This window comes from Scyliorhinus torazame, chromosome 18 (genome assembly GCF_047496885.1).
Source record: "Scyliorhinus torazame isolate Kashiwa2021f chromosome 18, sScyTor2.1, whole genome shotgun sequence".
Taxonomy (NCBI): Eukaryota; Metazoa; Chordata; class Chondrichthyes; order Carcharhiniformes; family Scyliorhinidae; genus Scyliorhinus; species Scyliorhinus torazame.
In genome coordinates this window covers 157,950,752-157,965,830 of record NC_092724.1, presented here as the reverse complement: position 1 = coordinate 157,965,830, position 15,079 = coordinate 157,950,752, and the positions used below count along the sequence as shown (strand labels likewise).

The following is a 15,079-nucleotide window of genomic DNA, read 5'->3' as shown; positions in this document are numbered from 1 at the left end:
AGCTCTCATTACGGCTCTCGTTGCAGCTTTAACTGCAGCTCTCATTACAGCTCTCATTGCAGCCCTCATTACAGCTCTCATTGCAGCCCTCATTGCAACTCCCAATGCAGCTCCCATTGCAGCTCTCATTGCAGCCCTCATTACAACTCTCATTGGAGCCCTCATTGCAGCCCTCATTGCAGCTCCCATTGCAGCTCTCATTATGGCTCTCATTGCAGCTCTAACTGCAGCTCTCATTACGGCTCTCATTGCAGCTCCCATTGCAGCTCCCATTGCAGCTCTCATTGCAGCCCTCATTACAGCTCTCATTGGAGCCCTCATTGCAGCCCTCATTGCAGCTCCCATTGCAGCTCTCATTATGGCTCTCATTGCAGCTCTAACTGTAGCTCTAACTGCAGCCCTCATTGCAGCTCCCATTGCAGCTCCCATTGCAGCTCTCATTGCAGCTTTAATTGCAGCTCTCATTGTAGCTTTCATTGCAGCTCTCATTACGGCTCTCGTTGCAGTTTTAACTGCAGCTCTCATTACAGCTCTCATTGCAGCCCTCATTACAGCTCTCATTGCAGCTTTAACTGCAGCTCTCATTACAGCTCTCATTGCAGCCCTCATTGCAGCTCTTATTACGGCTCTCATTGCAGCTTTAACTGCAGCTCTCATTGCAGCTCTCATTGCAGTTCTCATTGCAGCCCTCATTGCAGCTCTCATTACTGCTCTCATTGCAGCTCTCAGTACTGCTCCCATTGCAGCTCATTTCAGCTCTCATTGCAGTTCTCTTGCAGCTCTCTTTGCAGCTTATTACAGCTCTCATTGCACTTCTCATTCAGCTCTCATTGCAGCTTATTGCAGCTCTCATTGCAGTTCTTGTTACAGCTCTCATTGCAGCTTATTACAGTTCCCATTACAGCTCTCATTGCAGCACTTATTACAGCTTATTGCAGCTCTCATTGCAGCTCTTGTTGCAGCTCTTATTGCAGCTCTCATTGCAGCTTATTGCAGCTCTCATTGCAGCTCTTGTTGCAGCTCTTATTGCCGCTCTCATTGCAGCTCCCATTACAGCTCTCGTTGCAGCTCTCATTACAGCTCTCATTGCAGCTCTCATTGCAGCTTATTGCAGCTCTCATTGTAGCTCTCAAATAGTGGCTACCTACTGGCAGCACGGTGGCGCAGTGGTTAGCACTGGTGCCTCACGGCGCCAAGGTCCCAGGTTTGATCCCTGCTCTGGGTCACTGTGCGTGTGGAGTTTGCACATTGTCCCCGTGTCTGCGTGGATTTCACCCCCACAGCCCAAAGATGTGCAGGCTAGGTGGATTGGCCACGCTAAATTGTCCCTTAATTGGAAAAAAATGAATTGAGCATTCTAAATTTATTTTTAAAAAGTAATGGCTGCATGAAATTTCTAGATCATAAATAGGCAATTCAGCCCAACAGGTCCATGCTTTTTTGTATACTTTGCTCAAGTCTCCACCGCATCCTCCCTATCTGTCCCTTTCTACCCCATCCAGCATCCTCTTCAATATTATATTTTGCTGTTTGCCTCTCCAACTCCTCTGATAGCTTGTTCTACATTCCTCCCAGTGCTGCTCTCCTGTCCCGAGGTTATTGGATGTCAGAGGCAACCTTAGGGTTCTTGGTCCTTTGTTCTAGCACTGGAGCCTTGAACACCCTGGTCACTTCAAACCAAGCTGATCACGAGGAGGTTTAGTCTGAGGCTTTTCAGAAGGCGGAGCTGAAGGAAGCTGATTCGTGGTGAATGCGCCTCATGCCTGGTGACCATTGGGGGCCAGGCACAGCACTCAGCTCCACGCCCCAGGTGGTGCAGTGTTACCCAGAATAGGGATGGACCAAATTGGAAACCTTTGCTTTAAATTCTAGAAGGGACACTTTGAATGATTCCCCTTTCAAACCCCCCCCCCCCCACCCCCCCACCCCCGCCCCCCCCCCCCCCAGGTTCCTTTGCCTCGGCCAGAGCACAGTGGGATGATACTGACTTGCTTCACCGGGTCCCACAGATTAATTTCCCCAGCACTGTTGCCTCACAGCACCAGGGACCCAGGTTCGATTCCCGGCTTGGGTCACTGTCTGTGCGGAGTCTGCACGTCCTCCCCGTGTGTGCGTGGGTTTCCTCCGGGTGCTCCGGTTTCCTCCCACAGTCCAAAGATGTGCAGGTTAGGTGGATTGGCCATGATAAATTGCTCCTTAGAGTCCAAAGGTTAGGTGGGGTTGCTGGGTTATGGGGATAGGGTGGAGGTGTGGGCTTGGATAGGGTGCTCTTTCAGGGGCCGGTGTAGACTCGATGGGCCGAATGGCCTCCTTCTGCACTGTAGATTCCTATGAGTGTCACCAACAAGTGCCCCATTCTTACTGCATTTATAATATAAGAAAGAAACAGAGAGAAGGAGCTTCTCACAGAGTCATCCAGACTCAAAATGTTAGCTCCCTTCTCTCTCCACAGATGCTGTCAGACCTGCTGAGGTTGTCCAGCATTTTGGGATTTTGCTTGAGAGAGGGTGTATGAATGTTGGCTTTTTGATACATCTGTCCAATTAGTCCTGTCCGCCAGAATCCTTCACATCTTCCTCTTTCTGCAGCCCAACCAACTAACAACCCAGCAGTTTAAAAAAAAATCCCACCAAACGCCAATTGAATTTTGACAGAAACTATTCATGTTGTTGCCAATCTGTGTGAACCCCCCCCCCCCCCCTATCCCAGCAGGCAGGGCTAGCTGGGCACAGGGCCATTAAACACCTCAATGGGGTGAGGGGGTGTCACACACACACACATGGACAACTCGGGAATCCCTATCCCATTCTCCCGTTCCAGCTCCAGGAGCCCCAGACTGAATCAATGAAGATGTGTGCGGCCACATTGGCGGAACCGCCTCACGTACAGAGAGCCAGTGACGAGTCGATGGGGAGGATGGAGCTGACGCTGTCTCTGTCTTGAATTTTCATTCAAGCCCCTCTGCCTGCCCTGGCCGCTCGTGTTTAATCTCCGCTACTCGGAGGCAGCACCCAGCAGCGGCGAGGAGGGAGCAACAAGAGATGGAGCTGTAGAAAAATCACCCTGAAAGAGAGCTCCCGGTGGATTGAAGTTGGAAGTTGCCTGGCAGCCCCTGTACCAGCCTCTGGCCATCGCTCTGATGCTCTGGATACCTCGGTGGAGATTTGGAAGTGGAGACATCAAACTGGGGCATGGGGAGCGAGAGCAGGGATGGAGAATGTGGATAAGCAGCGTGTTCCCCGGGACAACTTAGCCCTGCCTTAGGGAGTGTTGGTGGCCTGGGGTGCGCTGTGTGTGTGTGTGCCTGACTGTGTGTGTCGGTCTGTGAGTGTCTGTCTGTGTGTGTCTGTCTGATCGTGTCTGTGTGTCTGTGTGTGTGTGTGTCTGTCTGTCTGACTGTGTTTGTGTCTGTCTGCCTGACTGTGTGTCTGTCTGTGTGTGTGTGTGTGTCTGTCTGTGTGTGTGTCTGTCTGCCTGACTGTGTGTCTGTCTCTGTGTGTGACTGTCTGACTGTGTGTGCGTGTCTGTCTGCCTGACTGCGTGTCTATCTTGTGTGTGTGAGTGTGTGACTGTGTGTGTGTCTGTCTGTGTGGGTGTGTGACTGTCTGTGTGTGTGTCTCTCTGTGTCTGTGACTGTGTGTGTGTCTGTCTGTCTGAGAGTGTTTCTGCCTGACTGTGTGTGTGTCTGCCTGTGTGCGTGTGTCTGACTGCCTGTGTGTGTGCCTGTGTCTATCTGTGTGTGTGTGTGTGCATCTCTGTCTGTGTGTGTGTCTCTGTGTGTGTGTATCTGTGTGTGTGTGTGTATCTGTGTGTGTGTGTATCTGTGTGTGGGTGTATCTCTGTCTGTGTGTGTGTACCTGTGTGTGTGTGTGTCTGTGTGTATCTCTGTCAGTGTGTGTCTGTCTGTGTGTGTATCTCTGTCTGTGTGTGTCTGTGTGTATCTCTGTCTGTGTGTGTGTCTGTGTGTGTGTGCGTGTGTGTGTCTGTGTGTGTGTGCGTGTGTGTGTCTCTGTCTGTGTGTGTATCTGTGTGTGTGTGTGTGTCTGTGTGTATCTCTGTCTGTGTGTGTGTCTGTGTGTGTATCTCTGTCTGTGTGTGTGTGTGTGTATCTCTGTCTGTGTGTGTGTGTCTGTGTGTGTATCTCTGTCTGTGTGTGTGTGTCTGTGTGTGTATCTCTGCCCCCCACCCCCCGTCCCCTGGCTGGCTAACCGGACTATGAGGCAGAATGGGCTGGTGCGACCCGGGTGTACAGATGCTCTTCACGATGATGGGAGCCTTCGCCGCTTTCAGCCTGATGACTCTGGCCATCGGCACCGATTACTGGCTGCACTCCCGGGCTTACATCTGTAACGGGACCAACGGCACCGCGGAGGACAACCAGGTGAAGAAGGAGAAGGGATCCATGATCCACTCGGGTCTGTGGAGGGTCTGCTGTGTGGAAGGTAGCGTGCCTTGGTCAACATGTCCAACTGTCTGGGGGATTTTACAGTGTGGTCTCAGAGACATGTCCAACTGTCTGGGGATTTTACAGTGTGGTCTCAGGGAGACATGTCCAACTGTCTGGGGATTTTACAGTGTGGTCTCAGGGACATGTCCAACTGTCTGGGGGATTTTACAGTGTGGTCTCAGAGACATGTCCAACTGTCTGGGGATTTTACAGTGTGGTCTCAGGGAGACATGTCCAACTGTCTGGGGATTTTACAGTGTGGTCTCAGGGACATGTCCAACTGTCTGGGGGATTTTACAGTGTGGTCTCAGAGACAAGTCCAACTGTCTGGGGGATTTTACAGTGTGGTCTCAGAGACATGTCCAACTGTGTGGGGGGTTTACAGTGTGGTCTCAGAGACAAGTCCAACTGTCTGGGGATTTTACAGTGTGGTCTCAGAGACATGTCCAACTGTCTGGGGATTTTACAGTGTGGTCTCAGAGACATGTCCAACTGTCTGGGGATTTTACAATGTGGTCTCAGAGACATGTCCAACTGTCTGGGGATTTTACAGTGTGGTCTCAGAGACATGTCCAACTGTCTGGGGATTTTACAGTGTGGTCTCAGAGACATGTCCAACTGTCTGGGGGATTTTACAGTGTGGTCTCAGGGACATGTCCAACTGTCTGGGGGATTTTACAGTGTGGTCTCAGGGACATGTCCAACTGTCTGGGGATTTTACAGTGTGGTCTCAGGGACATGTCCAACTGTCTGGGGGATTTTACAGTGTGGTCTCAGGGACATGTCCAACTGTCTGGGGGATTTTACAGTGTGGTCTCAGGGACATGTCCAACTGTCTGGGGATTTTACAGTGTGGTCTCAGGGACATGACCAACTGTCTGGGGATTTTACAGTGTGGTCTCAGAGACATGTCCAACTGTCTGGGGGATTTTACAGTGTGGTCTCAGAGACATGTCCAACTGTCTGGGGGATTTTACAGTGTGGTCTCAGAGACATGTCCAACTGTCTGGGGGATTTTACAGTGTGGTCTCAGGGACATGACCAACTGTCTGGGGATGTTACAGTGTGGTCTCAGAGAGACATGTCCAACTGTCTGGGGATTTTACAGTGTGGTCTCAGAGACATGTCCAACTGTCTGGGGGGTTTTACAGTGTGGTCTCAGGGACATGTCCAACTGTCTGGGGATTTTACAGTGTGGTCTCAGAGACATGTCCAACTGTCTGGGGGGTTTTACAGTGTGGTCTCAGGGACATGTCCAACTGTCTGGGGATTTTACAGTGTGGTCTCAGAGACATGTCCAACTGTCTGGGGGTTTTACAGTGTGGTCTCAGGGACATGTCCAACTGTCTGGGGGATGTTACAGTGTGGTCTCAGGGACATGTCCAACTGTCTGGGGGTTTTACAGTGTGGTCTCAGGGACATGTCCAACGGTCTGGGGGATTTTACAGTGTGGTCTCAGGGAGACATGTCCAACTGTCTGGGGATTTTACAGTGTGGTCTCAGGGAGACATGTCCAACTGTCTGGAGATTTTACAGTGTGGTCTCAGAGACATGTCCAACTGTCTGGGGATTTTACAGTGTGGTCTCAGAGACATGTCCAACTGTCTGGGGGATTTTACAGTGTGGTCTCAGGGACATGTCCAACTGTCTGGGGATTTTACAGTGTGGTCTCAGGGAGACATGTCCAACTGTCTGGGGGATTTTACTGTGTGGTCTCAGGGACATGTCCAACTGTCTGGGGGATTTTACAGTGTGGTCTCAGGGACATGTCCAACTGTCTGGGGATTTTACAGTGTGGTCTCAGGGAGACATGTCCAACTGTCTGGAGATTTTACAGTGTGGTCTCAGAGACATGTCCAACTGTCTGGGGATTTTACAATGTGGTCTCAGGGACATGTCCAACTGTCTGGGGATTTTACAGTGTGGTCTCAGGGACATGTCCAACTGTCTGGGGATTTTACAGTGTGGTCTCAGGGAGACATGTCCAACTGTCTGGGGGATTTTACAGTGTGGTCTCAGGGACATGTCCAACTGTCTGGGGATTTTACAGTGTGGTCTCAGGGAGACATGTCCAACTGTCTGAGGGATTTTACAGTGTGGTCTCAGGGACATGTCCAACTGTCTGGGGATTTTACAGTGTGGTCTCAGAGACATGTCCAACTGTCTGGGGATTTTACAGTGTGGTCTCAGGGACATGTCCAACTGTCTGGGGATTTTACAGTGTGGTCTCAGGGAGACATGTCCAACTGTCTGAGGGATTTTACAGTGTGGTCTCAGGGACATGTCCAACTGTCTGGGGATTTTACAGTGTGGTCTCAGAGACATGTCCAACTGTCTGGGGATTTTACAGTGTGGTCTCAGGGACATGTCCAACTGTCTGGGGATTTTACAGTGTGGTCTCAGGGAGACATGTCCAACTGTCTGGGGGATTTTACAGTGTGGTCTCAGGGACATGTCCAACTGTCTGGGGGATTTTACAGTGTGGTCTCAGGGACATGTCCAACTGTCTGGGGATTTTACAGTGTGGTCTCAGGGAGACATGTCCAACTGTCTGGAGATTTTACAGTGTGGTCTCAGAGACATGTCCAACTGTCTGGGGATTTTACAATGTGGTCTCAGGGACATGTCCAACTGTCTGGGGATTTTACAGTGTGGTCTCAGGGACATGTCCAACTGTCTGGGGATTTTACAGTGTGGTCTCAGGGACATGTCCAACTGTCTGGGGATTTTACAGTGTGGTCTCAGAGACATGTCCAACTGTCTGGGGATGTTACAGTGTGGTCTCAGAGACATGTCCAACTGTCTGGGGGATTTTACAGTGTGGTCTCAGAGACATGTCCAACTGTCTGGGGATTTTACAGTGTGGTCTCAGAGACATGTCCAACTGTCTGGGGGATTTTACAGTGTGGTCTCAGAGACATGTACAACTCTCTGGGGATTTTACAGTGTGGTCTCAGAGACATGTCCAACTGTCTGGGGGATTTTACAGTGTGGTCTCAGGGACATGTCCAACTGTCTGGGGATTTTACAGTGTGGTCTCAGGGACATGTCCAACTGTCTGGGGATTTTACAGTGTGGTCTCAGGGACATGTCCAACTGTCTGGGGATTTTACAGTGTGGTCTCAGAGACATGTCCAACTGTCTGGGGATGTTACAGTGTGGTCTCAGAGACATGTCCAACTGTCTGGGGATTTTACAGTGTGGTCTCAGCGACATGTCCAAGTGTCTGGGGGATTTTACAGTGTGGTCTCAGAGACATGCCCAACTGTCTGGGGGGTTTACAGTGTGGTCTCAGAGACAAGTCCAACTGTCTGGGGATTTTACAGTGTGGTCTCAGAGACATGTCCAACTGTCTGGGGGGTTTACAGTGTGGTCTCAGAGACATGTCCAACTGTCTGGGGATTTTACAGTGTGGTCTCAGAGACATGTCCAACTGTCTGGTGGGTTTACAGTGTGGTCCCAGGGACATGTCCAACTGTCTGGGGATTTTACAGTGTGGTCTCAGAGACATGTCCAACTGTCTGGCGATTTTACAGTGTGGTCTCAGGGACATGTCCAACTGTCTGGGGGATTTTACAGTGTGGTCTCAGGGACATTTCCAACTGTCTGGGGATTTTACAGTGTGGTCTCAGAGACATGTCCAACTGTCTGGGGATTTTACAGTGTGGTCTCAGAGACATGTCCAACTGTCTGGGGATTTTACAGTGTGGTCTCAGAGACATGTCCAACTGTCTGGGGATTTTACAGTGTGGTCTCAGCGACATGTCCAACTGTCTGGGGATTTTACAGTGTGGTCTCAGGGACATGTCCAACTGTCTGGGGATTTTACAGTGTGGTCTCAGAGACATGTCCAACTGTCTGGGGATTTTGCAGTGTGGCCTCAGGGACATGTCCAACTGTCTGGGGATTTTACAGTGTGGTCTCAGAGACATGTCCAACTGTCTGGGGATTTTATAGTGTGGTCTCAGCGACATGTCCAACTGTCTGGGAATTTTACAGTGTGGTCTAAGAGACATGTCCAACTGTCTGGGGATTTTATAGTGTGGTCTCAGCGACATGTCCAACTGTCTGGGAATTTTATAGTGTGGTCTCAGCGACATGTCCAACTGTCTGGGAATTTTACAGTGTGGTCTAAGAGACATGTCCAACTGTCTGGGGATTTTATAGTGTGGTCTCAGGGACATGTCCAACTGTCTGGGGGATTTTATCGTGTGGTCTCAGCGACATGTCCAACTGTCTGGGAATTTTACAGTGTGGTCTAAGAGACATGCCCAACTGTCAGGGGATTTTACAGTGTGGTCTCAGAGACATGTCCAACTGTCTGGGGATTTTACAGTGTGGTCTCAGAGACATGTCCAACTGTCTGGAGGATTTTACAATGTGGTCTCAGGGAGACATGTCCAACTGTCTGGAGGATTTTACAGCGTGGTCTCAGGGAGACATGTCCAACTGTCTGGGGGATTTTACAGTGTGGTCTCAGAGACATGTCTAACTGTCTGGGGGTTTTACAGTGTGGTCTCAGAGACATGTCCAACTGTCTGGGGATTTTACAGTGTGGTCTCAGGGACATGTCCAACTGTCTGGGGATTTTACAGTGTGGTCTCAGAGACATGTCCAACTGTCTGGGGGTTTTACAGCGTGGTCTCAGGGACATGTCCAACTGTCTGGGGATTTTACAGTGTGGTCTCAGAGACATGTCCAACTGTCTGGGGGATTTTACAGTGTGGTCTCAGAGACATGTCCAACTGTCTGGGGATTTTACAGTGTGGTCTCAGGGAGACATGTCCAACTGTCTGGGGGATTTTACTGTGTGGTCTCAGAGACATGTCCAACTGTCTGGGGATTTTACAGTGTGGTCGCAGAGACATGTCAAACTGTCTGGATTTTACAGTGTGGTCTCAGAGACATGTCCAACTGTCTGGGGATTTTACAGTGTGGCCTCAGGGACATGTCCAACTGTGTGGGGATTTTACAGTGTGGTCTCAGAGACATATCCAACTGTCTGGGGATTTTACAGTGTGGTCTCAGAGACATATCCAACGGTCTGGGGATTTTACAGTGTGGTCTCAGGGACATGTCCAACTGTCTGAGGATTTTACAGTGTGGTCTCAGAGACATGTCCAACTGTCTGGGGGTTTTACAGTGTGGTCTCAGGGACATGTCCAACTGTCTGGGGATTTTACAGTGTGGTCTCAGGGAGACATGTCCAACTGTCTGGGGATTTTACAGTGTGGTCTCAGAGACATATCCAACTGTCTGGGGATTTTACAGTGTGGTCTCAGAGACATGTCCAACTGTCTGGGGATGTTACAGTGTGGTCTCAGAGACATGTCCAACTGTCTGGGGGATTTTACAGTGTGGTCTCAGAGACATGTCCAACTGTCTGGGGATTTTACAGTGTGGTCTCAGAGACATGTCCAACTGTCTGGGGGATTTTACAGTGTGGTCTCAGAGACATGTACAACTCTCTGGGGATTTTACAGTGTGGTCTCAGAGACATGTCCAACTGTCTGGGGGATTTTACAGTGTGGTCTCAGGGACATGTCCAACTGTCTGGGGATTTTACAGTGTGGTCTCAGGGACATGTCCAACTGTCTGGGGATTTTACAGTGTGGTCTCAGGGACATGTCCAACTGTCTGGGGATTTTACAGTGTGGTCTCAGAGACATGTCCAACTGTCTGGGGATGTTACAGTGTGGTCTCAGAGACATGTCCAACTGTCTGGGGATTTTACAGTGTGGTCTCAGCGACATGTCCAAGTGTCTGGGGGATTTTACAGTGTGGTCTCAGAGACATGCCCAACTGTCTGGGGGGTTTACAGTGTGGTCTCAGAGACAAGTCCAACTGTCTGGGGATTTTACAGTGTGGTCTCAGAGACATGTCCAACTGTCTGGGGGGTTTACAGTGTGGTCTCAGAGACATGTCCAACTGTCTGGGGATTTTACAGTGTGGTCTCAGAGACATGTCCAACTGTCTGGTGGGTTTACAGTGTGGTCTCAGGGACATGTCCAACTGTCTGGGGATTTTACAGTGTGGTCTCAGAGACATGTCCAACTGTCTGGCGATTTTACAGTGTGGTCTCAGGGACATGTCCAACTGTCTGGGGGATTTTACAGTGTGGTCTCAGGGACTTTTCCAACTGTCTGGGGATTTTACAGTGTGGTCTCAGAGACATGTCCAACTGTCTGGGGATTTTACAGTGTGGTCTCAGAGACATGTCCAACTGTCTGGGGATTTTACAGTGTGGTCTCAGAGACATGTCCAACTGTCTGGGGATTTTACAGTGTGGTCTCAGCGACATGTCCAACTGTCTGGGGATTTTACAGTGTGGTCTCAGGGACATGTCCAACTGTCTGGGGATTTTACAGTGTGGTCTCAGAGACATGTCCAACTGTCTGGGGATTTTGCAGTGTGGCCTCAGGGACATGTCCAACTGTCTGGGGATTTTACAGTGTGGTCTCAGAGACATGTCCAACTGTCTGGGGATTTTATAGTGTGGTCTCAGCGACATGTCCAACTGTCTGGGAATTTTACAGTGTGGTCTAAGAGACATGTCCAACTGTCTGGGGATTTTATAGTGTGGTCTCAGCGACATGTCCAACTGTCTGGGAATTTTATAGTGTGGTCTCAGCGACATGTCCAACTGTCTGGGAATTTTACAGTGTGGTCTAAGAGACATGTCCAACTGTCTGGGGATTTTATAGTGTGGTCTCAGGGACATGTCCAACTGTCTGGGGGATTTTATAGTGTGGTCTCAGCGACATGTCCAACTGTCTGGGAATTTTACAGTGTGGTCTAAGAGACATGTCCAACTGTCAGGGGATTTTACAGTGTGGTCTCAGAGACATGTCCAACTGTCTGGGGATTTTACAGTGTGGTCTCAGAGACATGTCCAACTGTCTGGAGGATTTTACAATGTGGTCTCAGGGAGACATGTCCAACTGTCTGGAGGATTTTACAGTGTGGTCTCAGGGAGACATGTCCAACTGTCTGGGGGATTTTACAGTGTGGTCTCAGAGACATGTCTAACTGTCTGGGGGTTTTACAGTGTGGTCTCAGAGACATGTCCAACTGTCTGGGGATTTTACAGTGTGGTCTCAGGGACATGTCCAACTGTCTGGGGATTTTACAGTGTGGTCTCAGAGACATGTCCAACTGTCTGGGGGTTTTACAGCGTGGTCTCAGGGACATGTCCAACTGTCTGGGGATTTTACAGTGTGGTCTCAGAGACATGTCCAACTGTCTGGGGGATTTTACAGTGTGGTCTCAGAGACATGTCCAACTGTCTGGGGATTTTACAGTGTGGTCTCAGGGAGACATGTCCAACTGTCTGGGGGATTTTACTGTGTGGTCTCAGAGGCATGTCCAACTGTCTGGGGATTTTACAGTGTGGTCGCAGAGATATGTCAAACTGTCTGGATTTTACAGTGTGGTCTCAGAGACATGTCCAACTGTCTGGGGATTTTACAGTGTGGCCTCAGGGACATGTCCAACTGTCTGGGTATTTTACAGTGTGGTCTCAGAGACATATCCAACTGTCTGGGGATTTTACAGTGTGGTCTCAGAGACATATCCAACGGTCTGGGGATTTTACAGTGTGGTCTCAGGGACATGTCCAACTGTCTGAGGATTTTACAGTGTGGTCTCAGAGACATGTCCAACTGTCTGGGGGTTTTACAGTGTGGTCTCAGGGACATGTCCAACTGTCTGGGGATTTTACAGTGTGGTCTCAGGGAGACATGTCCAACTGTCTGGGGATTTTACAGTGTGGTCTCAGAGACATATCCAACTGTCTGGGGATTTTACAGTGTGGTCTCAGGGACATGTCCAACTGTCTGGGGATTTTACAGTGTGGTCTCAGAGACATATCCAACTGTCTGGGGATTTTACAGTGTGGTCTCAGGGACATGTCCAACTGTCTGGAGATTTTACAGTGTGGTCTCAGGGAGACATGACCAACTGTCTGGGGATTTTACAGTGTGGTCTCAGGGACATTTCCAACTGTCTGGTGATTTTACAGTGTGGTCTCAGGGAGACATGTCCAACTGTCTGTGGATTTTACAGTGTGGTCTCATGGACATGTCCAACTGTCTGGGGGATTTTACAATGTGGTCTCAGGGACATGTCCAACTGTCTGGGGATTTTACAGTGTGGTCTCAGGGACATGTCCAACTGTCTGGGGGATTTTACAGTGTGGTCTCAGGGACATGTCCAACTGTCTGGGGATTTTACAGTGTGGTCTCAGGGACATGTCCAACTGTCTGGGGATTTTACAGTGTGGTCTCAGAGACATGTCCAACTGTCTGGGGATTTTGCAGTGTGGCCTCAGGGACATGTCCAACTGTCTGGGGATTTTACAGTGTGGTCTCAGAGACATGTCCAACTGTCTGGGGATTTTATAGTGTGGTCTCAGCGACATGTCCAACTGTCTGGGAATTTTACAGTGTGGTCTAAGAGACATGTCCAACTGTCTGGGGATTTTATAGTGTGGTCTCAGCGACATGTCCAACTGTCTGGGAATTTTACAGTGTGGTCTAAGAGACATGTCCAACTGTCAGGGGATTTTACAGTGTGGTCTCAGCGACATGTCCAACTGTCTGGGAATTTTACAGTGTGGTCTAAGAGACATGTCCAACTGTCAGGGGATTTTACAGTGTGGTCTCAGAGACATGTCCAACTGTCTGGGGATTTTAAAGTGTGGTCTCAGAGACATGTCCAACTGTCTGGAGGATTTTACAATGTGGTCTCAGGGAGACATGTCCAACTGTCTGGAGGATTTTACAGTGTGGTCTCAGGGAGACATGTCCAACTGTCTGGGGGATTTTACAGTGTGGTCTCAGAGACATGTCTAACTGTCTGGGGGTTTTACAGTGTGGTCTCAGAGACATGTCCAACTGTCTGGGGATTTTACAGTGTGGTCTCAAAGACATGTCCAACTGTCTGGGGATTTTACAGTGTGGTCTCAGAGACATGTCCAACTGTCTGGGGATTTTACAGTGTGGTCTCAGGGACATGTCCAACTGTCTGGGGATTTTACAGTGTGGTCTCAGGGACATGTCCAACTGTCTGGGGATTTTACAGTGTGGTCTCAGAGACATGTCCAACTGTCTGGGGGTTTTACAGCGTGGTCTCAGGGACATGTCCAACTGTCTGGGGATTTTACAGTGTGGTCTCAGAGACATATCCAACTGTCTGGGGGATTTTACAGTGTGGTCCCAGAGACATATCCAACTGTCTGGGGATTTTACAGTGTGGTCTCAGGGAGACATGTCCAACTGTCTGGGGATTTTACAGTGTGGTCCCAGAGACATATCCAACTGTCTGGGGATTTTACAGTGTGGTCTCAGAGACATGTCCAACTGTCTGGGGGATTTTACAGTGTGGTCTCAGGGACATGTCCAACTGTCTGGGGATTTTACAGTGTGGTCTCATGGACATGTCCAACTGTCTGGGGGATTTTACAGTGTGGTCTCAGGGACATATCCAACTGTCTGGGGGATTTTACAGTATGGTCTCAGGGACATGTCCAACTGTCTGGGGGATTTTACAGTGTGGTCTCAGGGACATGTACAACTGTCTGGGGATTTTACAGTGTGGTCTCAGGGACATGTCCAACTGTCTGGGGATTTTACAGTGTGGTCTCAGAGACATATCCAACTGTCTGGGGATTTTACAGTGTGGTCTCAGAGACATATCCAACTGTCTGGGGATTTTACAGTGTGGTCTCAGGGACATGTCCAACTGTCTGGGGATTTACAGTGTGGTCTCAGGGAGACATGACCAACTGTCTGTGGATTTTACAGTGTGGTCTCAGAGACATATCCAACTGTCTGGGGATTTTACAGTGTGGTCTCAGGGACATGTCCAACTGTCTGGGGATTTTACAGTGTGGTCTCAGAGACATATCCAACTGTCTGGGGATTTTACAGTGTGGTCTCAGGGACATGTCCAACTGTCTGGAGATTTTACAGTGTGGTCTCAGGGAGACATGACCAACTGTCTGGGGATTTTACAGTGTGGTCTCAGGGACATTTCCAACTGTCTGGGGGATTTTACAATGTGGTCTCAGGGACATGTCCAACTGTCTGGGGATTTTACAGTGTGGTCTCAGGGACATGTCCAACTGTCTGGGGGATTTTACAGTGTGGTCTCAGGGACATGTCCAACTGTCTGGGGATTTTACAGTGTGGTCTCAGAGACATGTCCAACTGTCTGGGGGATTTTACAGTGTGGTCTCAGAGACATGTCCAACTGTCTGGGGGATTTTACAGTGTTGGTCTCAGGGACATGTCCAACTGTCTGGGGGATTTTACAGTGTGGTCTCAGGGACATGTCCAACTGTCTGGGGGAATTTACAGTGTGGTCTCAGGGACATGTCCAACTGTCTGGGGGATTTTACAGTGTGGTCTCAGGGACATGTCCAACTGTCTGGGGATTTTACAGTGTGGTCTCAGGGACATGGCCAACTGTCTGTGGATTTTACAGTGTGGTCTCAGGGACATTTCCAACTGTCTGGGGATTTTACAGTGTGGTCTCAGGGAGACATGTCCAACTGTCTGTGGATTTTACAGTGTGGTCTCATGGACATGTCCAACTGTCTGGGGGATTTTACAATGTGGTCTCAGGGACATG

The 15,079-nt window shown here is 49.6% G+C and overlaps 1 protein-coding gene across 1 annotated transcript in view; it reads left to right on the top strand.

Annotated features, from left to right (window-relative positions):
• The first annotated feature begins 2,775 nt into the window (after positions 1-2,775).
• LOC140395675 (voltage-dependent calcium channel gamma-4 subunit-like) overlaps positions 2,776-15,079 on the top strand; it is a 76,954-nt gene continuing 64,650 nt past the window's right edge. Inside the window, exon 1 of the mRNA XM_072483737.1 lies at positions 2,776-4,442. Coding sequence (XP_072339838.1) covers positions 4,226-4,442 — 217 coding nt within the window. The 5' untranslated portion in view covers positions 2,776-4,225. The remainder of the gene's footprint in view (positions 4,443-15,079) is intronic.